Genomic DNA, 28,000 nt, shown 5'->3' with positions numbered 1-28,000 from the left:
TTTCGAGGATCTAATCTCTCACTAATTTTTTAATTAAATTCATAAAATGGCCAGTCCTTACCTTGTAAGCTTATATTAGATTATAATATGATTTGTATTTATTTATTTAGCCAATTCCGTTTAAAACACCATTTAACGTCGATTTTAGTAAAGGCAACACATTAATAACATTTTTGGGCGATATTCCTGAAAAATCAAATAGGTAACTTCAGTATTACAAAACATGTATTTTATATTATTATTTAGCTTTAAAATTGTACTCCAAGCAGAAAATGAAGGTAATGTCGGACTATATTTTGAACCAAATATGGAAGCTGGATTTATTGTTAGGAAATCATCCAAAGGTGGTTCTTGGATAGAAGAAGAAAAATCAGGACCTTGTCCCCTGAAAGCTGGAGATCCTTTTGAAATTATGATATTAATTGAAAAAGATGAATTTGAAGTATATTATCTTAGATATTCAAAAACAAATATTTTAATAATATATTATTTATATAACATATATATACATCATTATTTCTTAATTAAAATACAGGCTTTTAAATTAATTTGTCTGCTAAGTTTTGTTCTGAAATTGTTGTTTTGAATGATTAATATAGATTGAATATCGCTAGTGCATAACGAAATGTCTTAAGATTAATAACATTAAATAATAATATATTTTCTTAGCCATATTTGATGTTATAAATTAATGGATTATTCTATTTTTAGTCTAAAACAAAATATTAAACATAAATTGTAATTATTTTATAAGTTTATAAAAAAAATATTTAGACTATTAGATAAATATCAATCCCTCACTAATTTTTTAAGGGCTCTGTTTCTCAACATAAATATTTTTTACTTTATCTTGCAAAACACACATTTTAGAATATATCATACAAATTGAGAAACAATTTATAAATGTTAATAAAAACATAAACTGGTTTACTTTTTTCAAAAATGCTCAATTAGGTTGCATGATTAGCCTCTCTTATAATTTTATTCAAAAAATATGTATAAAATGGCAAATAAACAAGAAAATTTTTATTTTTGGCTTACCCCTTATTTTGATAAAAATTTGTAGGCATGCTATTCATGTTGTTAATCCATAACTAAATCAATTTGAATATTAAATTTTATATTTATAACTAAGTCATTGATAATTAGGTGAAAAATAGAAATAAAGTGTTTTTCAAAAAAAAAAATTCTGCTTATATTTACTATTTTTTATTCACTATTTATTAGTGCTGTTAAACGGCTCATTTTGAGCCGATTTTAAAAACGGCTAACTCAATCTTTTATTAGTAAAAATATTATGCAAGCCTTAAGATTTTGTTCATAGGTGGCACAAAGGTTTGAACATCTATTAACGAAATCTCGAGGCTTAGACAATATTTTCCTGGCTAAAATATTGAATTAGCCGTTTTTAAAAATCGGCTCAAATTGAGCCGTTTAACAACACTACTATTTATCCCATGATTTGTTTGGTTTGACAGGTTATATAAAAATGATTAAATGTTATTAAAAATTAATTCTAAACCCTAACCCATATCTCTCAAACTTTTAATAGCCATAATTCATATTTCTAACCTTTAAATATGCTTTTGCTTGAGATACCTGTCTAATTTTTAATAAATTTCATCCATTAAAAAATTCCATCAGTTGAACATTTTAATAAACTACTTTCAAAAATGTTACATAATATATATTTATTTAAAAGTTAATTTTTATTATACAATTATATGAATGCAAACAAATCCAATATTTTAATATTTGTGTATGTATGTTTTATAATTTTTGTTCAATTCCTTCTGCTTATATTTTTTTTAATAATAGCCTTGTGGTCTATTCAGATTTTGGATTAGGAGACCCTATTCTGTTTTGTTTTAAGTATCTTACTCTAAATAGCATCTTTCTTTTTTATTCAGTTTAGAAGCTATATAGATGGCTAAAATAGATTCTTGTTTAGAAATAAGACCAATCAGGACATGACCTAAAGGTTTTACTGCCTTCCTTAATCCATATAATTATCTATATTGTTACCTCAACTTTCGAAATCATGTTTAGCAGACTTGTTAAAGTATCTAGATACAAAAACGTGGTATCTGTATCTAGATCCATTTAAAAAGTATCTTTTAACAACTCTGATGTTTAGCCATTTTCTTCAAGCTTATAATGGGAATATATCAAGAATTTCTAAACATCCATTGATTGTGATTGAATGATCATAATCGATGTATTTATTTATTTATTTTTCTAAAAAATTGAAAAATTTGGCTATTTTCTGATTGAAACTCTTGTCTATAAATTATTATTTAAGCCCGTATTTTTTAATGAAATGTTTACTTTTACGTCATTTTGCGATTACAGAGGACTCCAACTTAGAATTCTACCTTCTTCAGCAGATTTCTGATCACGTGACATGTTCCATTTTTACTTCCCTTTTAATATTTTTTATATTATATTTTTTATAGTCCATATTGTATCTTTATTTTTAAATTGAAATGAAACCATTTTTTTAAATAAAACTATTCATAATTTAAGAATATGAATTTGACCCGTAAAATTTCTTTCAACCATAATATAAAACTCGTCTATTCATGGTCTTCTAACTTCAGAGGGGGGAGTTGATATTGAAGTGGGGTAACTAGCTATTACGACGTTATCGTCATTTGAATTAAATTGGAAGGGGGTACAGGTAGTTTTGAATTGAATTTTCTTTTTTTTAGCTAATTTAGAAGGGGTTTATGAGCTAGGGCTACCAATCTCACTGGCATATTAGGGAATGTATAATTTTCTGGTTTGTTCTACTAGATAATAGAGTTAACTAACTGCCTAGCAAAAAAAATATCAAAATTTATTTTTTTTTAAAAAAAAAGAAGAGAAATGGCATCAAATTTAAAATTTCCACTATTGAGTATCATTTTGACAAGAAATTATATTTTTAAAACAAAAAGCTAAAAGTCTAAGCCCAATTTTTTTTTATCTTTTCGAACCTCACCTCTCCAGGGCTAAATTTTAAATGCTCTTTAGGAAAAAAGTTTTTTAAGATATATTTCAACTTGTAATTTATATATTTTTTTTTATTTTTTTGGCGGAAATATATCATTTTCTAATTTCGGAATTATTTTTTGTAATTAGAGTTAAATACTTTATTCTCCCCCCTTGGGTGACACGATAATGTTAATTATTTGTTTGCTGATATTTTTTATTATTATTTATCAGTCATTATATCGATTTGGGGATTATTTTAAATTTTAAAAAATAAACAAACAAAAATTTGTGATATAGTAACAACTAATAATCTGCATCTGGTCTAATTTTTCAAACCCGCCCCGGCCCAAAGTTTTTTTTTAAAAAAAAATTGTCCAGCCGAACCTTATTCCAAACGAAATTTATTTGTCGTCCCGACCCGAATTAAAAGAAAGAAGGTTAATAATTATATAACCAAATGTAAATTGACAAGAATTTATCTAAAAAAATTTTTTTTATAAATACTATTTGACCTTAAGTTTAAATGTCTAAAAGCAAATACATTATTGAACCCCTTTGTTGTTATTATTATTAATTACAACTTTTCTGTTGCTTAATTTAAGGATGTTGTTAGCTAATTTTTAAAGGCTTTAGCCTTATCTGGATTTACCTCTAGCAATTTTTACAGATACTTTTTAGGGAAGGAGCATAGCTCGTTGCGATATAATGTCATAATAAATTATTGAGCTTATGACCTGGTTTATCGATTAAAATAAATTAATCAGAATTTCTTGCCAAATATGTTTCAAAAAAAAATTGGCTCGTATATGATCCATATAAATGATTTATTTTCCTTTTAGCTTCAGAAAATTTATTTTCTTTTTTAAATATATTAATTGTGGGTAAAATAAAATTAAAATGATATAAATCCTCTAAAAATATTGATTTTATTTTAAACAAAAAAAAATCGGGGTATTATTTTTATTTAAAAGTTTATCTATGTTTAAATGAAGTTGATATTATATTTCTGTTTTTAATCATACTTACATTTTTGAACTTGAAATCGTTTAAAAAATAAAATTATTTTGAACTTCATAGAAAGAAAACGCGACCTTAAAAAAATGAACGCTTAAGTTTTTTTTAAAAAATTCCGATCTACCGCCCCGTTTAATCGCTTTCATTTTTAAAGATAGCACTATAAAACGTTTCAATAGTTTTAAGCAGAGTCCTCGTAGAGCTTATCCATTACTTCGTCAAATTGGCTCAAAGCACTAAATAATTATTAATTGTATTTCCCATGTATTAAAATTATTCACATTATTCGGGGAAAATATATTAAAAACTGGGTTGAGAAATTATAAAACATATTTTCAAGCAATAAATTTGTGTTTTTTAAGCGGCTAACTAGCAATATTTTAGCCAGAGCCTAAGCCTCCAGATTTCGTAAGTAGATGCCCCCCCCCCAACCTTAGTGCCCAATGACCAGAATCTTTAGGCTTGCGGAACACTCTTTCTGGATAAAATATTGAGTTCAAATTGGTCTCTCAAAAAGATTTTTTAAAAAAAATGGATCAGCTGTTAAATCGTGTCGGATCGGGATCCCACTACGAATATGCGACCTTAAAAATGAATGGCATTTTTTATTTGAATTACAATATAAGAGCATATAGGGGTTATATAATTATTGTTTCCTTAAAAAAAAATTTACAGATCGCCGTAAATGGGCAACCTTTTACCAAATACAAACATAACATCGAACCCAAAGATCTCAAATTCGTTAAAGTGGAAGGTGATATACACTTAGCCGGAGTCAATTTCTTCAATGAGACGATCGACGAGGACGACGTAAATTTTTTTTACATGTTTAGCAAAAAAAAAACAAGTATTCAAATTCTTTGAACCCGAAACCAGTTAGGAACCGGAAATCAGAAAAATATTTATGCTTTCGGGCGTAAAAATATTTTTTTTTATTTTGTAAGCCTAAACGTTTTGTTGTAGCTTGAAAAAAAAGTAGTTGTTTACTAATTTTAATACTAATTTAATGCGATTATTTTTTATCATATTAATACTGTTTGATTATTAAGGATATTTGTTTTAATTTAATAATGCTTAATTGTAAAATTGATACCATTTTTTTTCTCTCTTATTATTAATATATTTGTTTCTCGATATTTTTTAATATGTTTGTCCTTGAAAATAAGGTAAAATATCGTAAAAGAGAGAAAGGACACAACATAATGTTTCTAGTATTTTCTTTCTTTTTTTAAATTGTATTTTATTCGATAAAAGAAAATCAATTTGTTAATGAGTATATTGTACCTAAAACGAATTATTTGATTCGTTTTTTAAGAATGAATTGAATACGAATAAGGAAAATATGTTATTTGTTTTATCTAATCGTAAATTTTCGAAAAACATGTGTTTATTGGGGAACTTTATACCTTCCTTTTTTCCTCATCTATAAATAAAATCACCTTTTTTTAAAGTTTTTAATAATCAAGAATTTTATTTTGGAATCCGAATGTGTCACGAATCAAGTCGAATAATGAAATTCCAACCAATCACGCGATTCGAAAATACGAATTGAACACGAATAACGCAAATATTCGATTCGTATTTTTGTAGATATAATGCGTATTAAATTCACCTGTTAAATGGAATCGAGCGAGTTGGAGCTTACAATTAGATCCGCATAGATTCTTTAAGCCCGCCAACTCATGGATTTTGAAAATAAATTCCTTCGTCTGCCCTCCCATTGGTTTAAACAAAAATCATTTTTTTACCGCCTGTTCGCCAAATTTTAATTGATTTGGTTTTCTATTTTTTATTTTCTTAAACTTGTGTGCAATATTTTTTGAATAAAAAAGTGAAATTTTAATAAATATTAGCCCTTACCCCTTAAAAAATATCTCCCGCTCCCTCAAATATATCTCTCCTCTTTTGACATTTTTATGGGTGGATTCAATGTAACATAAGTTTTTTAGAATGAAAGATTATACATTATATTTTTTTTGTTTTAAATAGTCGAATAATTTCCGACCATCCTCTAAACCCATTCATACCGAAGGACGGGGAAGTACCGAGGGACCCATTACATCTTCAAAAGCTCAACCTGTCAAAGGCGAGAATCTTTATGGTTAATTCTTTACTTTAATATTATGTGCATCTTATTATTTGTAGTATTGTTTAAAAAACCCGATTCGAGTCTATTTTTTAAAAACGGCCCGATTAAGGTTATAACTAAAATATTATTATATAAGCCTGGAGATTTTGCTCATAGCTGGCAGAAAGGTTTGGACATCTCTTCGTTAAATCGTGAGGATTAAATAATATTATTTTGGCTAAAATCTTAATAGAACCGTTTTAAAAATCGATCCAAATTGGGCTACAACACTACCTAGTACTATCCTATTCTCTTGGTTATCGTTATATTACAAATCATATTCTTCAACACAAAAAAATTTTTTATCTTATAACCAATATAACATTCTTTTTTAAAAAACGCGATATACTATAAATTAACTAACATTTATCCTCCTCGACATTATTTTCTATCCCTAGCCAATTCAATTATTTTTTTTATTTAAAAAAAATGTTCTTACTAAATTTGAAAAAATAAAATATTCATTTATCTGACATCATTCAGGAGGATATAGTTATAATCAACCAAATCAACAATACAGCCCCCCAATTAACACTAACCCTAATTTTTACCCTAATAATTCACCTTCGGTCAACTTGTATCAAAATTCTAACTCTCTCAGGGGTAATAGTCCAAATATAGGGTTTAATATACCCCAGGATTTGTTAAATCAGGGCAGCTCAGATCAATACAATTTGAATAATCAGTCCCAGGCAACTTCAGCATCAAATTTTTATAATGATAACAATTTTAATAGTATTAAAACCGGACTTTCAACAAACTCTCCTCGCAGTGATAATGCGTATAATAGCGGTGCTACGAATAATAGTTACAAAAATGTAGATTATTATGGTAAATTTTATTGATAACGGAAAAATTATGTTATAACGGCTCCCGCGTAAATGATGATCTAATGAAATATAGCCGATCTATAACTTAAATATTATATTTATGCACATATATATTAAATTTTTTATTATTTGAAAAATGTCAACAATAGCATGGAATTTATATTATTGCCTATAAATATATTGCTATTATATTCCTTATTTATATTTATCTTCATTTTAGCTATTTATTTGATCTTAATTTTGTTTAAAACATCTTATTTTGACTTTGTTATTACTATTTCAAATCAAAAATTTACATTTTTTACACTTTTTAAAAGGGGATTACTATGGAGAGGGTGACAAGAAGACTGAAGGTGAGGCATGGAAAGACCCCTTGGCATCTGGTGGTGGGGGTGGTTCAGGAAAGCCAGCTTATAAAGTTGAAGAACCTGGATCTGACGAAGAAGGTAATTATAGATATTTTATTTCATATTTGGTAGATTGTTGAAAATCATTCCACGATTGAAACGTTATTCGACTGGGGTTTAAAATTTATACTAACCTAGACTGATGTTCTTATTTATTAAATGCATTAAAAAGTGTACATTAAAGCTCGCCATTGAAAGACATTTAGACTAAATGTGTAAGGTATTTCATTAACGTCTAATATAGCCAATAGCATTGCCCACAGCTGACTTCAATGTATGTACACTTTTGATAAAATAAATCGTCAGTCCTAGAACTAGTATTGAGTCATTTAGGATTAGCAATATTTTTATCAATTCGAATAGCAGTTTATTCTTCTTTTTTTTCATATTTTACTTTTAATATTTTCGTTAATCATGGGATTGAATTAATTATAATATAGTTTATTTTAAATATAAATAAAAAATATTTTTATAGGAGTTTATTAGTAGAGGTAAGCATAGCCTGGCCCGCGGATTGAGAAAAAATATGATTTTAGAGCTGTGCAAAACAAATTGTTGGAAATATTTATGCAGACCTGGCTGAAGTTTTGAATTTAATAATTAGACAAATTTATGTCGTTTTTTAGAAACATATAGACAACTTTTATAAAATATATGAGCTGGGTCAGGTAAAAATTATTACGGGCCAGGCCAAAAACCCTGGTAGAAAATTCTCACTGGCCACTCAAGGTGACCTTTATTACACCAAAAAAATAATATCGGGATTGACGCTAGTTCATATTTTTATTTCTGAAATAACTTTCCAAGATGAATATTAGATATATTTTTCCATTTAAAAAAAAAGAATAAGATCTTATCATCAAATACGATATTTTTTTATTTCTAATTTTTCTCTATAAGTCTATATTTGGGGTTAGCCCGGAGTACAATCAAAAGCTTATATATTTGAATTCGGTATCTATCATCAAAATACAAGTATGATATTAAGGAGTTGTTATAAAAGATATGTGTATTTATGGCTAAAATAAAATACGAACTAGCAGACCCTAACCACAAACTAAGAAATAATTTATTTTTATTTGAACCAAAAAAGGTTAAAAAATTTTTGAATAATACAAGCAAATATTTATTCAAAAAATATCATTGATTTAAATTATGATTTAATTATGCCATTCCTAATATCAATGGTTTGGCCTTACCATGTTCTAAACTACAAGATTTTAATGTAAATTTACAACATATTTTTTGATTTTTCATATAATTCAATAAATGACAATTTTATAGCCTGATGCTTTAAAAATATACCAGAATTAGAAATCTACCACTTACATTAATTTTTCCAATTAATCATGCCCATTTATATTTTAAATTGCAAGGTGAAACAAACTACAACAGACCTCAAGGCGGGGGTGGTTATGGTGAAAATATGGGAGGCCAAGGTGGTGGATTAGGTAATCTGGCCGGGCTTTTTGGATCTGGAGGCCAAGGCGGAGGGGGTGGTTTGGGTGCTCTAGCCGGACTTTTATCAGGAGGCGGACAAGGAGGAGGTGGTCAAAATATTCCCCAAACCTTTCCTGGTAGAAAGAGCAAATTTGATTTCGCTAATGGATCAGGGCTTGCGGGAGCAGCTGCCACTGCAGTAAACAAATTATATGATTCTAAGTTATGCAAGTTTCTATATTCCGGGAAACTATAATTTGATATGAGCGTTATTTTTTACTTGTTATTCTAGAAAATTAAAATTTTATTTTTTTAAATTTGCATTTAAAACAGTTTTCATACAAATCTTGTACATTCAATAAATTATTCTGCACCTATAATTCTTATTTTTTTGCATTAAAAGTGAGCATGCTTTTTATAGTTTGATTAGTTTTTAAAGAATAAATAAACTCTAATTTATTAATTTCTTTACTATAAATGACGTCTATCATCACAGAGATGATAGTTTTTGACCTTAATCTTGAATTGATTTATCAACACATCTTAGCGTACATTATTATCAGAGACCTGCAGAGGTACCATTTGCATGGCTCGGCCTGGATTTTTTTTTGGCCTGGCCCGGGTTTTATATTTTCAGGTTCTATTCTTAATATTTATAGATAATCATGGCGATTTAGAATATTTGGTTTTAAAATATACGGCCCGGGTATTATTTTTAAACAGGTCGGACTTGCAGGTCTTTGAATATTATTACTACCAAAATGTGTCTACATTTTATTAATACAGATTGGTGCTTATGCCATGAACCGCCTACTTAACAACCGAAATAACATGGGAGGAGGTGGTATGGGTGGTGGTGGTGGAGGAATGGGTGGCTTATCAGGACTCTTTGGAAGCGGAGGTGGTGGTGGAGGGGCTGGTAATCCATTGGCAAATATGATTTTAGGAGCTGTGGGCAGTGCGGCTGGTAGTAAAATGGGTTACGACATAACCAATCAAATCCCTGGCATGAATAAGCTGTCTCAGAGTGGAGTACCCACGGGGATGATAGGGAGTTTCATAGGCAGCCTTATGGGTAACAAGCTGGTGAGACAATGAGGATTTAAATATGTATAATCACTATTGATATTTATAACCTAGGGAATATTATAGATTGATATTTCTATTTAAAAAAATGTTATTATAATAAATTAAATTTCGGTGATATTTCGCTATATAATTTAATCAATGACGCTTATTACGAAAATTATATGTTTTATCTTAGTAAAAATATATTTATTAGTAAATAATTTATATTTATTGTTTATAATATTTACTTTATTATAAATTTAATATATTAACAATAAATTATAATCTTATAATGTATATAATAAAATTTTACAAATCATGTCTGAATCAAACAATTATACATATAATTTATGATTTTGAATATATTGAATTAGTTCTTCGGGTAATAGATATTTGATACTCTGGCCCCTTGAAATAGCAGCTCTAAAATTAATATTGAATTTTATAGATGAGTTGGTTTTACAGCATAATGCCTCTCGTCCTAGTTTATTTCATTAACGTTGCTTTTTAAAAAGGTTTAAAAAAATAGACCATAAAATTCTCATTTTTTAACTTTGCGGGAATGTTAAAAAGTTAAAGAAGTAAACTAGAACGAGACCTATCACATGTAAAAACATTTAACCAATATAATATGTAGTAGAAGCCGGCCTATTTTTTTAATTAGACTTAAATAAGCATTCAACAAATTCGTAAAAAATTTATAAGAACTTAGGCCATGTCAACGCTTCTGATTATTTTTGAAATTTCTTTTTCGCTAAGGTTATTCAGCTTTTGAGCTATGACACCCTATTCTGGTTTTGTATTAAGTTTTGTACATTTAGTAAATATCACTTGTTTATATATTTTATTCGGTTCCAAAAAAATGACGTGTTAAATTATAAATAACCTCTTTTAGAAACACGTTCAAAGTTCGTCAAAAATAAAAGGAACGCCGTTCATTTTTTTTCAAAATAACGACGAGTTCGTTTACACTAGTTATTTGTTATGTACATAAATATTAAATATCTATTGTATATATTCTTTTTTTTTAACCCAATAAGATAAAATATCTTATTGCAAAATTTGGTCAAATTTAATATTGCAATGTGATCTTATTATTCATAATAAAATTAAAGGTCAGAATATAATCTCCAAAATTAAAAATACATTTTTAGCATATTGTTATGTGAAAAAAAAAGGAAAAGATTTAGAAAGTTAAAACTAATCTTTTAATTGAATATTGTAAATCTAAGAATGAATTTACTATTATATTTCAAATTTTCGTGAAAAAATATAGCTTTATATCCCCCGAAAAAAAATTCCCCATTATTGTATTTATCATGTTTTCTTACGAAATTATTTATTTTCTTTAACCCTTTTCCCATATTTATAAATCACTTTTAAGTAATATTCGATTCATATTTTTGTATATATATATTAATATCTGACCAAAAGTATTTTTATTATTTACTGAAGGTCAAGCAGTTCGACCTTAACAGTTCTATAAATTTAATTTTTTGCCCGAATTATTTTTTAATTCTTAAGTTCCAAGTCCTGCTTCAGGCTGAAATGCAAAGCTTTACTAATGTTTTTATCCGGGAACGGTCCAATAGGCGGACAGGTCTTTTTTTATATGGTCTTTTTATAAATGTCAAATATGTTTACTGATAAAGAAAAGTTATTTATAATTTTAAAGATAGTTCAATTGAATATAAAATTTGTAAGGATAATTGAAATGTTTAAATTGTAAGCAAATTAAATGACAATTGTACGAAATAATTAGGGCTGTGCCGATATTAAATATCGGATCGGTCCCGATATTTGGCGTTTTTCAAAAATATCGGATCGGCCCGATACCTGTAAAAAACCCGATCCGATCCTTTTACTAAAAATGCAATTCTTATAAAACTTTTGAGTAATGAAACTTTGAATTATTATTTTTTAATAAAAAAAATTTTTTTAAAATATTTTAAAAAAAAATAAATTTTTTCGAGTTTCTATTTTACATTAATAATATTTTATAAATAATTTTTTTTTAAACAATGCAAATGTTATTTATTTTTTTAAATAGATTTTACAAGTTTTTTTATAAAAATAGAAAGGAACACCCAAAGTTTTATTTATTTTTAATTTTTTAAAAAAATAACACCAATTTTATTATTTATACTTTAAATAAAAATTATTTTAAATATGGTTTCTGAATTATGGAAATATTTTGATAAAGATGAAGGTAATTTTGCAAAATGCGTCATCTGCGGAATTCTAATTTCACGGGGAGGAATACTGAAAAATTCGTTCAATACAACTAACATTAGGAAACATCTGAAGCGTTGCCATCAAAAGGAATTCGAAGAGCTATCACAAAAAGAACGAGAAATATTAGAAAAAACAAATCAAATTTTTAAAAAAAGAGCCCTGAAAGTCAGCCAACAATATCAGCCATTCTTAATAAAACTAATATTTGGAAACATTCTGATCCTAAATCAATAATAATTTCTAAATTTATAGGGGAAATGATAGCTTGTGACCACCAGCCGATTTCTATCTTGGAGGATATAGGCTTTAAAAGGCTTTTACATCATTTATGTCCAAATTACAAAATTCCCAATAGAAAGTATTTTTCGCAAGGAGTTATTCCGGATATATATGAAAAACTCTCCGAAAAAATTCGTAAAGAAATTTTGGTTGACGATTCTTTTTTATCCTTTACGGTAGATATATGGACTAGAAATTCAGGTGGCGATTCTCACATCTCATTAACATGCCACTATATAAACCAAAATTTTCAACAAATTAATAGAGTTCTAAATGTTAAAACATTTAATGAGTCGCATACAGCAATAAATATTGCTCAAATTTTAGATGAAATTATTAATTATTGGGGTATAAAGAAAAATAAAATACACCTAATCATTAGAGATAATGCACCCAATATAACTTTGGCCATGAAAAATGGGAAATTTCAAAGCGTTTCTTGTTTTGCACATAGTTTGCAATTGTTCACGCAGAATTTTATCACAGAGATCTATTATTGACATGCTTGCCCGGGTTAGAAAAATAGTAGGACACTTTAAACATTCTTCTATTGCACAAAATTGTCTAAAAGAAATCCAAATTCGATTAAGTCTAGCCCAGCACAAATTAATCCAGGATGTGCCCACCCGTTGGGATTCTACCTATTATATGCTCGAAAGATTGATAGAACAAAAAAGGGCGGTACAGCTGTACATTATCGATAATCCTAATTTGGGAAATCTCTCATTATATGAGTGGGAATTAGCAGAAAGGGTAATTGATGTTCTTGAACCAATTCAGAGAGTAACAAAAGAAATTAGTACGGAATCATGTTCAATTAGCAATGTTATACCCTTTGTTGAAATTCTGAAAAGTGAATTAACAATTAATGGGGACACAGATAGAGGTGTGCAGACTATGAAGAATACCACTAATAATCAATTAACAACTCGGTTTTTTGATATTTATGATGATGACAATTATGTTGTCGCAACATTACTTGATCCTCGATATAAGGATTTCTTTTTGCCAAAAAACATATCATACATAGAAAAGCTCAGGACTGCATGTGAGTCTTTTTTTAAAGGTGATGATAATGTTCAACTTCCAATTTCTAATAAAGATTCGCCAGGTTTTATATTTTTTAAAATAAATTTAGATTTTATTGTTAACTTAGGTAATGACAATGAGAAAAATGTTCCACATAACATTAAAAAATGCAAATTTAATTTAAGGGATGCTTATAAATTGAAAATCAAAGAAAAACTAGTAATAAATGAAATCGATAGTAATGTAAATGATGACTTGCCATACCTATTAGAAATCAAGGAATATTTAAAAGAATCTTTATATATAGAAAGTATAACAACATATTTTTCATATTAATTTAAATATTGCTTGGTTGGGCTATGATTGACCCATTTGTTTGGGTGATTTTTCAAAATCAACAAAAGATTGGGTTTGTATGAAACCCACTATTTTATAAATGCTAATTTTATATTTGTGTTATTTATTTAGAAAACTCGAATAACATTGATGATATTGATATTATATCCCCAGTGAATCCACTTGAATATTGGAGAGTTAATGCTGTAAAATATTCAACTTTATCAACACTTGCACGTAAATTTTTGGCTCCTCCAGCAACAAGTGTCCCATCTGAGTCTGCCTTAAATACGGCAGGGGATATTGATAGTCCTCATCGTAGAAGCCTATTGCCTGAAAATCTAGAGGCCCTTATATTTATTAAAAAAAATCTAATATATTATAATTTTATATATTAAATATTACAATTTTATAAACCAACATAAAATGGATATATTATTATATATATTTTTTAAAATTATTGTTGAAATAAAAAAATTAAATTATGCATAATTCTTTTATGCATAAAAAATATTGATTTATTAATTACATTTGGTTCAAAGAGGGGTGGTGAAAAATTAATATAAATATCGGTATCGGATCGGTTTTGAACCAATATCGGAAATATCGGATCGGTGAAAAATATGTGGATCGGCACAGCCCTAGAAATAATTATTGATGGTTTGTAAATTTTGGAAGTATAAATAGTGAGATCGAAAATGTAATAATTCAAGAAAAAGAAAAGGAAAGTTTTATCATTTTTACTTTATATTTTTACGTTTTAGTTTTATTTATGTTATTTTAGAATGATTTTGATTAACTATATATTTTAATAAATTAATTTGTATCTTCAATTCTTCATTTTAACAATTAGTAATTGCTTATTAAATAATAAATATTTTAATTAACTTAGCTGGCTTATTGTCCGCAAGTAGATACAGATTGTGAGTTTTTATTCATTTCTCCCCCATGAAACTTATGTTTATCTAGTAATAACAAACGTCTATCCCTTGTGATTTTTGGACAAACAAATATTTTCCAAAGCGATAGGATCTTGTCATAAAAATGAAGAAACAGACTTTCTAATAAGTAATAAGAGAACAATGGTATAACTATCATGTGCATGAACTTTTGGGTAAAAGCGAAATAGACATGTCCATCCCATGTAGTGGTCCTTCTGATCAATTCCAAACACCTGGCTTCATTAGCCTTTCAATCTGTGGGGCAACAATGGATGCGGCCTCCTTGATTTGATGGGAAGAGGATTTATGTGAAGTTTTGTCGGGCATTAAAAAACAAAGATCGATGATTGAAACTGAGGGGACAACGTATGCACAATATCACAAATAAGGATCCAATAAATTGATGTGCTCCGTGTAAGAGGTTTTTAAAAATAATTTTAAAATACCGTTGAAAAAGTTCAAAGTTTATCGCGAATGGATTAAGAATAAATTAATAGCGCGAAAATAAAGCAGAATAGCGAATGCAAAAAATAAAGGATCGATGATATGAGAGGTAAACGAATGCAAAATACCATCAATAAGAATCCCATGAATTAATATGCTCAGTATAGTTTGTCAAAAATAAAAGAAAACACACACTGATTTAGATGAAGGCCAATTTGATCTGCAAGAAAATTACAATCTCAACATAGAAGGTGCACTCAGATTGGTTTCCACACAGATTCTCTTGTCGAGTCTTCTAATGATAAATATATTAAGCTCTGTCAAACACACTCTACTGCAACTATTATCCCAATATCCCCACAACCTTACTCAACATGTGCTTGTCTATTTATTTCTGAAGAAGTGAGGAAAGCTATTCTTTTCTTTCATCGAAATTCTGCCCATGGTCTTGATGGTATCCGCCATATATTTCTCCAGGACATCATTTCCCCTTCAATATGCTCATATAGACTACCATTTTTATTAAAATAACAAAGCTTTGCAATAAAATTTTAAAAGGTGAAGTACCTAGCTTAGTTTCTCAAATCCTCTTTAGTGCAAGGCTAATCGCACTTCAAAAGCCCAATGATGTTATTAGATTAATTGCATAGGTTCTACCTATCGCCGTTTAGTTGCCAATATGATATCTTCTCGTATAAAGCATGAAGCTTAATGTCTCCTAAGCCCCAACTTGGTGTTGGGATCCCTGTTGGCTGTGAAGCTATTGTACAATTATCTAGAATACATTTAGAAAATCAGCCTACCAATGAATCTTTAGTCAAAATTGACTTCTCCAATGCCTATAATACATTTTCTCGGAATTCCTTCCTGAGTACCTCTCGTACTGTCTCGGTTACACAAATTTTTTTATTCTTGTTATCATCTGCCTTCCTTACAATTTGATATTTATAAAATTCCTTCCACTGGATTCTCATTTCAGGCGCCATTTAATTGTAAATGGAAAACAAATTAGTTTGTCCGTGGTCACGGCTGGTTTTATTTATAATTATCTCAAATAAAAATAAAGTTCACCAAACAGTCTATATATTAAGATTTAAATGATAGAATTTATAAGGCCTATATAAGATTTAACCAGCAAGTTTGTATATATAAAAAAATATTCTTTGACATTATTTTGTCAAGGACGAGAATCAGGCAAATAAAGCAAACTATTTATAAATTAATTGTATATTATAATAATGTGGACTTGAATTTTATGTATACTACCCAAATTCAAAAATTGTCAGTTTTACATTTGGTATTATCAATCTTGGCAGATAATATTACCCTAAATTTTAATATGGTAATTTAAGGTTAGTTTCGAGATTCCACTGAACATATAGTATTTTATTTTGGATCATTAATTTCCAGGTTAGGGCAAATTATATAGAAAAATTTTTTATTTGAAATTTGTTCTTGCGGCAAACCTATATCTACCATTTTGAACATCGCAAATAGCTCATGAATTACCAAAATACATCAAAAATTAACTTTCTTTATAAATGGTTATTCACTTCCTATATTCGTTGTTCGATTCACAAATATCTATCTTGTATATATCATTGAATGAATTGGAATTCCACGAGGTATTTGAAATTAAAATTCGAAATTAATTGTGAAAAACAAAAGTGTAACTTTGTTTTTTTTCAGATGGTCAAAAGCAGACGATCTCGCCTTCACTCTAATTTTAAGTATGAATAATTATTTAAAACAAAAAATTTTTTTCATAAAAAGAATTAATTTTATTGGATTATTATAGAAAGATTTGACGATAGGTTATAAGAAATCGATGCATTCATCTTACGCAATGAGATATATAGCGCATATGCCCGCTGACGTTGAATTAACAACAGAGCTACGCTAGGTTTTCCTCGTTTCCATCTAATGGAACATAAGTTAATTGGGGTGTAAAGTTAAAAAATATGAGGAGCCCTCTACACGTTTGTAGGCAAGCCGCACGTACTTGTACGCGTAACATTTCGAAAAATGTTACAGACGTCCATAGGCTTTAAGAAGAAGAGCGGGGCAGAAAAAAAGAGCCTATGCCCAAGAACTGCAGTATAAGTTATTTACTTTAAAGGTGGGTTTTGGCTGATTTTAAATTTAAGTGTTTTAGTTAAAGCCGTGAATCATTACTATCAAAAATTAAAAATATACCAATTGAATTATGGTTTGTCCTGATCTAATAACAGCATATACTATGGTTTAGAAAATACTAGTAGAGATTAACGTTATAAATTTCAATCAAGCTCAGAAATTTTTAATTGAAAATATCTATCCTTAATCCGGAAAAGTTTTTTGATGGAATTTTTAGTTGTTTAATTTAATAAATTGTTGCATATTTAAGTTAAGTTCCATCACATCTTTTATAGTTTTATAATACCATAAAGATTTATATTTTGTGTACTTATTATAAGTGTAGAGCCATGTAATGGCATCGTGAACTAGATTATGGTCCGAGTTCCTTATGATGTGAGCTAGGAATTGGATACGACGTTTCTTTAAGGTAATGTGAATTGGGGTATGTTTTGATGTTCTCAATAGATTATTATTTGATATCACTTTTGGGTAAAAGATGTCATTTAGTTCGGAGGCAGTTATCTATGAATGATTGCAGTCTTCTATTCTCTGTTTTTTTGATTTCCCATAAGTCCCCACCAAATAGTAATATAGGAATTAAAGTAGAGTTGAAAATTCTGAGTCTAGTGTACACGGAAATCTCTTTGGTTTTCCAAATTTACATATATTTATAAAAAGCCCCTCTCGCTTTTTGTATTCATTTTCAACTCTTCCTTACAGCATCCCCTATTGTCAAGCATAACACCTAAATATTTTATTTTGTCTACTATCTTAATCACATTTCCTCCAATTGTATAATTTAGATTTTGGGCTGCATTTGGGAAAGGAAGAATGATTTTAGACCCAATCTCAGACTTAAGGTTTCTAATAAGTATAGCAAATTTTTCGTTTCTTCAACACTGTAGATACTATGGCGATATCATCGGCATATAAAATTATCCGATTTTCCACACATATCGTAACATTGGAACCCATATCCATTAGATTTGCAGCTCCCAGGGCTTCTTTTATGATTTTATAAATTATGATGTTGAACAAGAAAGGTGAGAGAGTGCATCCTTGTTTCACGCCCTTTTTTATTCTAAAAGAGGGGGATACCTTATTGTTAATTTTAAAACAGGCGTATAAATTAGTATAGGGATTCTTTAGGATGTAGATAATATTAGGTTCAATCCCACATTCCGAAAGTGTCCTAGACAGAGGGTCATGATTTAGGTTATCGAATGCACTACTGAAATCTACGAAAGCGAAGATAGCTGGAATTTTATATTTCCAACATTTTTCTATCATTATTTTTAAAGCACAAATAGGTTCCAGAATATTTTTGTTGGATCTGTAAGCACAAATATATTTTGGGAATGAGTTTAGTACAGATGACATAGTCCTGTCTTTTAGCAGGACCATGAAAATCTTATACATTAGATGTAAAAGCTACAGCGCGATTGTCATTAAATTTCTTTGGGTCATTTATCTTGGGAAAATTACATAAGAATTATTCCACTCCACAGGTTCCGGTTTCCCATATTTTATTTAAAGGAGATGGTAAAAAAGAGGATACAGTTCTAGGTGCAATTTTGAGATGTTCAGCTGTTATTTTATCTAGTCCAAAAGCTTTATTATTGCGCAATTTTTTTATTACTTTTACAATTAAATCTGTGGAGAAACCCGACGGGGGCGGAACTGAGTCCTCTTTTGTGTTTGTTGGGCGGATAGCTTTCCTTGAGTCAAAGACCATCATATATTAGTCTAGCTTATTGTTAATTTTAAAACAAGCGGATAAATTAGTATAGGGATTCTTTAGGATGTAGATAATAAAGTGTCCTCCACAGGGCGTCATGATTTACGTTATCGAATGCACTACTGAAATCTACGAAAGCGAAGAGAGCTGGAATTTTATATTTACAACATTTTTGTATCATTATTTTTAAAGCAAGTATAGGTTCCTGAATATTTTTGTTGGTCTGTAAGCACAAATATATTTTGGGAGTAAGTTTGGTGCAGTTGGAGGTGGTACCAGAGCAAAAAGCTTATAATCTTTAAAGTCTGCGATATTATTTCCTGGGCAGTGGTATTCCTGGATACTGACGATGTCTAATTTCATTTATGCAAAATCTCTAAGCAGTACTACTAAGTTTTCCCAGGGAAGCTTCTTGAAGCTGTACGGTTTACAGAAATATTTTAATTTTTTATAAGCATCATAGATTCTTATTTCTTTCACATCTTTATCAATTTCAAAGGCTTTTTTGCAATATATCTCCTTCTATGTTAGTATATATTTTTCTTTATTCGAGGATCCAGGAACGCACAGACATAATTTGCAAAAGTTGCCATATGTTCTGAATATATTTTGCATTTTTCTTTTATTTTAGAATCCGCTTTTTTTATTTGAGTGCTTGCATTTGATATCTCTGTGCGTTCCAGTGACGTCATTATTGTATTAATGTATAATACAGATAAGCCTACCGTGGTTATTGTTTCTGAGCTTATTTCGTTTGTTATCTTATAAAATGGATATAAAATGATTCGAGTTCCTTGAGAAAAATACTATCCTCATTGTTGATGTGGTACTCACATACGAGTGAGGAGATTTGTGCAATAATTATAGATTCCCTAGAAAAATTTAATATTTTTAATAAAATTACATCTAGTACTCATGATAACGCTTCCAATATTTTATTGGCATCCGAATACATAAAAAATATTATATGAAAAATTATAGTAAAGAATTTTACAGCCATAGATGTTTGGCACATATTTTGAATATAGTAGTGAAAGAGGGATTAGATTCATTCTCTTCCCTATTAGAAAATGTAGACCGATTTGTCAGGAAAATACATAGAAGTCCTAAAATGATGCAAGATTTCCTAACCTTAAGTGGTGGCACGAAAATACCAATAGATGTGGCCAGATGGAACAGTAAATATTTAATGATACGTACAATAAATCAGGTATAATTATTAATTATAAATTTTGTTTTTTAGTAATGTTTTGTACTTTTAGAATATTGATGCGGTCTTTAAATTTTGCAAAAAATTTGATGATGAGTACCACATCAACTATGAGGATAGTATTTTTCTCAAGGAACTCGAATCATTTTTATATCCATTTTATAAGATAACAAACGAAATAAGCTCAGAAACAATAACCACGGTAGGCTTATCTGTATTATACATTAATACAATAATGACGTCACTGGAACGCACAGAGATATCAAATGCAAGCACTCAAATAAAAAAAGCGGCTTCTAAAATGAAAGAAAAATGCAAAATATATTCAGAACATATGGCAACTTTTGCAAATTATGTCTGTGCGTTCCTGGATCCTCGAATAAAAAAAAAATATATACCAACTTTTCTTAATAAAGTTACATATTTGGATCATTTCAAAATTTTATATAACCAATATAATCCGGAAAATTTAAATGTTTATGATATCGATAACGAGCTTAATCCATCAAATCTTATGTCGGTGTCGATATTTAATGACCTTAGAAAGTAAATATAAAAATTTATTATATTTAGTCATATATTTTTATAATTCGCTTTTAAGGGAAGCATATCAATAACCAGATCCAGCGAGAGAGGAGATGGAAGATTATATTGGAGAGGTTGTTGCTAAACCTACAATCTATGTTTTGGATTGATGGAGTTCGAACAGCACAAAATTTCCCAAATTAGCAATGATGGCTAGAGATTTCTTTTCCCATCAATCAACATCTGTACCTAGTGAAAGAACCTTTTCACGTGAGGTTGACACATTGACAAAGAAAAGAAATCGCATTTCTTCTACAAAATTAAATGAATGTTTGTCATTAAAATCATGGAAATTTAATTTTTTAACTTTAAAAGATGATTTTTATATATAAATTTTAAGTATATTATATATTTGTTTATACTATAATATACAAATAAATCAATAAATTTTATGAAAAAATGTGTTTCTTGCGCTGATATAAAATATCTTATTTCAATAATCAAATAGGGTTTATAGACCTTAGGTATGTTGGAAAGACTCTGGCATAAGAACGGTCAAATAATATATTTGTTAGCTTTATTATTTAAATATATTATCATATATTAGATTTATTTTGGCCTAATAGTTTTTATTATAATAATTAAAATAAATATTTCAAGTTAAAAATAAGTGAAGATAACTTTAGTGGCTATTTTTTATTTTTTTTTAAAAATTGGATATCAAATTAAGTAAATTATAAGTAAAAATGGAAAAAATTTAACCAAGAATTTTAAAAATATAATAAAACAATTTTTTGTAAATATTAAATCGCAATGAGAAATATACACAACATAATTAAAAAAATATATATATATATTAAAAAAATAAATTGGAAAAAAAAAATTTAATGCATAAAAACGAACTAGAAAGTATTTTAAAAAAAGAGGGTATACATATCATCCGAGAGAAGCTTGAATATTTATAAAATTGGACCTGCAGATTTCCAGGGAAATCTGCTGACGAAGGTAAAATCCTTCATTGGGGTCACCTGATATCTGTCTCATTCTTTTCCCTATGATTTTAATTACAAAAATATTTATTTATTTAAATTTCTTCCCAACCCCCTCCCCTCCTATATTACTAAGGGTTGACTATAAATATAATTTATTATATTAGTTTATGATTTTAAAGGAGAAAATTAATTATTTATATCAAACATGTCAGCCTCCTATTTTTATTAACTTGAGATAAACTAATGATGTATGGGTTGCCCTTGCCAGGTTTATAACTGCTGCTTTCTTATTATATTTATAATATATAAATATATGCATTCTTTACCTGAATAAATTACATAAAAAGTATTTAAGTAAAATAGATGAAGCAACTAAAGAAAAAAAAACCTTAAATATTTTTTGTTTTTAATATTTTCTTAAAATATATATTATTTAAAAAACTAAAATCTGAATATACAAAGCACGGACTATATGTATATCTAAATATTTTTTAAGAAATACTGGCCAACAAATGGCTCTGCAGCTATCGGATATAATAATTAATATTAAAATAAACCACATTTAAAAATTTATAAACAATACTTAATAATATTAATAAAAACCACCTTAATGTTTAATAAATATTTACATCAAATTCTATGAAAAAATAAAGAAATAAAATGTTGAGTCAATAAAGGATATTTACAAAAAGAATAAATTATTTATATTTTAATTTCTATTCTATACCTAAAAAATAAAAGATGTAAAAAAAATATTAAAAAAACAGGATGTATGTAACTTTGCCTTTTTTATTTATGGCCTGGCATAAGCATAAATAATATTAAATAATAATTTAAAAAAATTACATTCAACGATAAAAAAAAAATAGGAACTTGTTGTTGTTGAATCCATTATAAAATTTATTTTTTTATATAATAATAATTTATTTTTATTTGTAATTGTATGTTTTATTTATTTTTTTCATTTATAAAATAATAATTGAAAATATAAGATAAAAATGCTATAAAAAAACAAATTATATTAAATAAAAAGAATCAGCGCAGACTTTGCAAAAAAAACAAAAATTGGTAGGGGAGAATGCAGTAATCTGGTGAAAATTTTATATGCTGTTATATAAAATTTAACAAATAAATATATTTTTGGTATCGCGTAATTACAGAGAAAACAATAGAGTAACTTTTACAGAGAAAACAATTATAGAGAACGTCGTTTATAGAGATTTATTTTACAGAGAATGATTTTATAGAGAATTTTTTATAAAGAATTTTATTTAAGGAATGATTATTTTATAAAAAATGTTAATCTATTTTGTATAAATTTGTGTAATTATTACTTAGGCAGGGTGCGCCTGCGCATACATAGGGGAAAAATACACTATTTGTATTAATGTTACATATTATAATTACCTTATATAAGAGAATAATTGGGTATTTTTTATTGTAATGAAATGAAAGGTTATTAATCAAACAATTGTTAAAAATTTTTATAGATGTTGAGGAATTTATCAACATTCTCAAACAAAGTAGGGCCAATTAATGGGAATTAATTGAATATATGTTTAATCATTAATTAGGTTTTCATTAAAATATTATGATACTATTAAAAATATAATATTTCATTATATAAATCAACCTTCATGCAATTTTATCTTCATAATATTCATTTAATAACTTTAAAAAAAATTAATGCTAATAATAAAGTAAATTACAACCTATATATCCTGATACACCAGAGTTGTTATGATACTTTTATATTTATCTAGATGATACATGTCTAAAGCAATATCCAATTTATAATCATGTAAGATTAAAATATCAAAATAAAATTTATTCAGTTTGATATTTTATATATAAAAGAAATTTTTTTATTAAAACAGTTTTCTATATCAATTCCTAAATTATCTATTATTTTTTACATAATATTTATTTCTAAAGATAATATTGGCTTAGAGATAGTAAAATAAATTGCAAGGGTCCTAGGAAAAACATTCAATACCTTACAGTTATATTATTACATCACTGATCAATGAAAGGCTTCAAATTACGGCTAAACCGTTTAACAACACTAATAAGCCAAGAAGCCAGCTTGGGTCAACCGTTTAACAACACTAATCACAAATAAATTAATTATTGGCTTAAAAGTAGGCTTGAGTCAACTCTTGAGTCTGAGTCAAATTTTCGATTCAAAATTTGACTGAGTTTAGGGATAAGCCGGCATGGCAGCCAAGAAGCCGGCTTGGCTCAGCCGTTTAACAACACTAGTAAGCCAAGAAGCGGGTTTGGATCAGCCGTTTAACAACACTAATCACAAATAAATAAATTTCGGCTTGAGCCTACGGCTTGAACTAACGGCTTGAGCCTACGGCTATGAACTAACGGCTTGAGCCAACTTGAGCTTGAGCCGACTTCGTGGCTACGACCTCGAGGTCGGAGCCAATAAAACTCGGCTTTTTAACAACACTATCTATCACTCCTCAACAATTTTTGTATATCTTTCCATAATTTCCATAAATTGAATTTTGTAGTATCTTTTTTTAACATTTCGTTTTTTTGGTGGGCTTATTTATCTCTCGTATGAGTTACTAATCTTTAATTTTGCTTCTTTATCAATCACTATATATTATTATACTCCAAAACTTTGGTTTAAAATTCTTATTTATTTTATTTCGTCGTGTTTTTTTTATTCTAGCACATAGTTTATAGTAAGTTACTAATAGCGTCTCTCAATATAAATGGAATGAAAAACAAATTAGTAGTACTGCTTAGAGATTTTGCATACATGAAATTAGACATCGTCGGTATCCAGGAAATAATACCGCAGACTTTAAAGATTATAAGCTCTTTTGCTCTGGTACCACCTCCAACTGCACCAAACTTACTCCCAAAATATATTTGTGTTTACAGACTTAACAAAAATATTCTGGAACCTATTCTTGCCTTAAAAATAATGATACAAAAATGTTGGAAATATAAAATTCCACTCTTCGCTTTCGTAGATTTCAGTAGGGCATTCGATAACGTAAATCATGACGCCCTGTGGAGGACACTTCCGGAATGTGGAAATGAACCTAATATTATCTACATCCTAAAGAATCCCCATACTAATTTATCCGCTTGTTTAAAAATTAACAAAAGGTATCTCCCTCTTTAAGAATAAAAAAGGGTGTGAAACAAGGATGAACACTCTCACCTTTCTTGTTCAACATCATAATTTATAAAATCATAAAAGAAGCCCTGGGAGCTGTAAATCTAATGGATATGGGTTCCAATGTTACGATATATGTGGAAAATCGGATAGTTTTATGTGCCGATGATATCGCCATAGTATCAACAAGTGTTGAAGAAACGAAAAATTTGCTATACTTATTAGAAATCCTAAGTCTGAGATTGGGTCTAAAAATTAACTTTAATAAAACTTTCATTCTTCCTTCCCCAAATGCAGCCCAAAATCTAAATTTTACAATTGGAGGAAATGTGATTAAGATAGTAGACAAAATAAAATATTTAGGTGTTATGCTTGACAATAGGGGATGCTTTAAGGAAGAGTTGAAAATAAGAATACAAAAAGCGAGAGGGGCTTTTTATAAATATATGTAAATATGGAAAACCAAAGAGATTTCCGTGTACACTAAACTCAGAATTATCAACTCTACTTTAATTCCTATATTACTATTTGGTGGGGACTTATGGGAAATAAAAAAAACAGAGAATAGAAGACTGCAATCATTTATAGATAACTGCCTCCGAACTATAAATGGCATCTTTTACCCAAAAGTGATATCAAATAATAATCTATGAAAAACATCAAAACATACCCCAATTCATATTACCTTAAAGAAACGTCGTATCCAATTCCTAGCTCACATCATAAGGAACTCATAATCTAGTTCACGATTGCATGGCTCTAAACTTATAATAAGAAAGAATACACAAAATATAAATCTTTATGGTATTATAAAACTAAAAAAGATGTAATAGAACTTAACTTAAATATGCAACAATTTATCAAATTAAACTGTAAAAAATTCCATCAAAAAACTTTTCCGGATTAAGGATAGATATTTTAAATGAAAAATCTCTGGTATTTATCCGTCATATCCAGTAGTAATTTATACCCAAAGCTGTGTCCAAAATGTTTTGAAAAAAACCTCAATATTAATAAATATTCGCAAATTAATAAAATTATGAAATATGTCCAATATCTTCCATTAATTTTTTTAAAGTTTTGTAAAAATCAAAATAAAGAAAACGAAAAATAAACCTAATCAAAAAAAATAAGATAATAAAATATGAAAAATAAACATGTCACAAGATAATTTAATATAATTTACTAGTTTATAAAAATTACCCAAATAAATTAATTACGAATTTTTATTATTTCTATTATTTTTAAATAAAATTTTGTAAAATGACGAAAAATAATTTAGAACACTATTTTATTTTTGCATTAAAAATAAATTATGTTACTTTTTTCTTCGAAATTTATTTATTTATATTTTTTAGATTTTGGGGAAAAAATTGACCCACCCCCCCTCGAGATTGTAAAGGTTAGCAACGCCACTAGTCATATAAATAAGTACCATATTAATGAAGAGCTCTCACATATTTTTTGTAAAAGTCTTATTTCTGCATGTGGATATTAGTGTGGTACAAAATACAATTTTAAAATTTTGGGAAAACTCTCTAACTTATTGAGATGAAACGAATGCTTCAAATTGCATTTATTGGAAGGATTATTTATAGATACCAAATCTTATTCCACAATTTAGACTGGCAAATTAATTCATCTTTATATCCTGTATCATCTTAATAAAAAATCAGCTGATTAGGAAATTTAATGACAAAGAATAAATAAAAAAAATATGGAAAATTCTTCATGACTGTTTTATATTGAAAAAAAAATTAAAATTAATTTAAAAATTTTTTTAGATTTTAAGATACTAGACAAAATTTTAGAGGAAAAACAGGAATTCAAGATCATCTGTCAAGCTCTACTTTTTGTTAATTATTTGTGTATTACATTGTAATCTCCCCAAATAGAGTACTTATTCAATAATCAGTACTAATAAAATATCATGTGAATAATTAAAATTTAGAAGTAATAATTTGTTATAATTCAAAAGAATGTTTTAAAATTACCTTATTTTAGTAGAGCTAATTTCATTTGGTATAGGGTCATGTATGATATATATTTTATCCTATAAATATAAAATAAAATGGATATTATTGTATTTTGCCTTGAGAGTATTTAGAAATGGTAAATTTTGAAATACAGATTCAATTCTTGTTCCATATCTTGTCACCACTGCTATACCAAATGTTTTAATTATATCTTTTATCTGTAATGAGGTGATTTTTTTGGAAAATATCAATGTGTTACATGTTGTGGATCCCATAAGCCAGGTACTGTGAAAGATTCAAATAAATCGGCACCACATAATAATATAACTTTAGAATCTTGCATTTTATTTTTTTTTAATACAAATATTGAGACAGATCTAGTTAAAATACCTTGTTTATCATTCTTATTAAATGCTTGTTGAAAATGCTGTAAAACATCAAAGGTTGTACTCCATTGATTCTGTTCACATTCCCATGTGTCTAATCTAATAATATATAAAAATTTTATATAAAGTCCAAAATCAATTATTTCTATTTAATGCATTGAGAATGTTTCTGTTGCTCTAATATTATAATAAGTATAAATTTTATGAATAAAAAAATATTTTTAATTATTGGTTGGTATATCAGTTTATTTTATTAAGCATAATTTACTATATTATAAAATAAAAGATGTGTTAATAGATAAGATATTACTTTGAATAATATAAATATTTTAAGCTTGTTATTAAATATATCATATTACTTAACCCAATTGGAAGATTTTAATGCAGATTTAAGCATATTTAAACGATGGTTTGAATTTACTAAGCCCTTTTTTTAAAATGAATATATAAAGTATAAAATATTTAAAATAAAATACCCTTTTGTTATATTTATCGTTAACAGGAGATATTATACCACATTTAACTTCAATTTTTAAATGCATATTAAAGAAATCTTTGGCTATTTCTAAAAATAAAATGATAAATCTTTTACTAAATTATAATACCAAACATTCTCAAGTGCATATAATTTACAGGATTAAAAGAACCACATAATAAGAACACAATATTTTTCATTTCTCCGCGCCGCGATGTATTACCTTGGCCAAAGCTACCTATTTTGTTCAAATATTAAAAACCCATATGATTATGATGAATGAATGATTGATTCAATGACATAATTGA

The 28,000-nt window shown here is 27.8% G+C and overlaps 2 protein-coding genes across 5 annotated transcripts; one reads left to right on the top strand and one right to left on the bottom strand.

Annotated features, from left to right (window-relative positions):
* On the top strand, window positions 1–10,182 carry LOC135925212 (uncharacterized PE-PGRS family protein PE_PGRS44-like). The gene is made up of 8 exons (XM_065460432.1): window positions 1–64; window positions 111–202; window positions 247–442; window positions 4,666–4,800; window positions 5,980–6,091; window positions 7,266–7,394; window positions 8,732–8,994; window positions 9,582–10,182. The coding sequence occupies exons 1-8, from the start codon at window positions 47–49 to the stop codon at window positions 9,891–9,893; spliced, it is 1,257 nt and encodes a 418-aa protein (XP_065316504.1). The 5' UTR covers window positions 1–46; the 3' UTR covers window positions 9,894–10,182.
* LOC135925213 (nicotinamide/nicotinic acid mononucleotide adenylyltransferase 3-like) lies at window positions 2,358–27,971 on the bottom strand. 4 transcript variants are annotated; one of them, XM_065460434.1, is made up of 9 exons: window positions 27,823–27,971; window positions 27,694–27,782; window positions 27,577–27,644; window positions 27,222–27,316; window positions 27,091–27,167; window positions 26,948–27,049; window positions 26,850–26,908; window positions 25,541–25,619; window positions 10,167–10,286 (listed from the first exon to the last, which is right to left on the bottom strand). In XM_065460434.1, exons 1-8 carry the CDS (start codon window positions 27,890–27,892, stop codon window positions 25,571–25,573), a joined length of 609 nt encoding a protein of 202 aa, XP_065316506.1. In that variant the 5' UTR covers window positions 27,893–27,971; the 3' UTR covers window positions 10,167–10,286; window positions 25,541–25,570. The 4 variants fall into 4 exon arrangements, with proteins under 4 accessions (XP_065316507.1, XP_065316505.1, XP_065316508.1 ...); XM_065460435.1 differs by lacking the exons at window positions 10,167–10,286; window positions 25,541–25,619 and adding an exon at window positions 2,358–2,423; XM_065460433.1 differs by lacking the exon at window positions 25,541–25,619 and having other exon boundaries at window positions 10,042–10,286.
* Between the last annotated feature and the right edge of the window lie 29 nt (window positions 27,972–28,000).

The sequence above is a fragment of the Gordionus sp. m RMFG-2023 genome, chromosome 2 (assembly GCF_954871325.1).
Source record: "Gordionus sp. m RMFG-2023 chromosome 2, tfGorSpeb1-WG-v2, whole genome shotgun sequence".
Taxonomy (NCBI): Eukaryota; Metazoa; Nematomorpha; class Gordioida; order Chordodea; family Parachordodidae; genus Gordionus; species Gordionus sp. m RMFG-2023.
Note: the sequence above shows the minus strand (reverse complement) of the source record. Positions and strands in the feature narration are given on the sequence as shown.

What these genes read in the sequence shown, in the direction of transcription:
- LOC135925212 (XM_065460432.1), top strand. An exon ending in TTGAAAAAGATGAATTTGAA is followed by an intron (nt 443 to 4,665) that starts GTATATTATCTT and finishes AAAAATTTACAG; the next exon opens with ATCGCCGTAAATGGGCAACC. An exon ending in ACCTGGATCTGACGAAGAAG is followed by an intron (nt 7,395 to 8,731) that starts GTAATTATAGAT and finishes TTAAATTGCAAG; the next exon opens with GTGAAACAAACTACAACAGA.
- LOC135925213 (XM_065460433.1), bottom strand. Translation starts at nt 27,892, where the DNA reads ATGAAAAATATTGTGTTCTTATTATGTGGTTCTTTTAATCCTGTAAAT. An exon ending in TATGCACTTGAGAATGTTTG is followed by an intron (nt 27,783 to 27,822) that starts GTATTATAATTT and finishes TTTTATTTTTAG; the next exon opens with AAATAGCCAAAGATTTCTTT. An exon ending in CATTTCTAAATACTCTCAAG is followed by an intron (nt 26,909 to 26,947) that starts GCAAAATACAAT and finishes TTATATTTATAG; the next exon opens with GATAAAATATATATCATACA.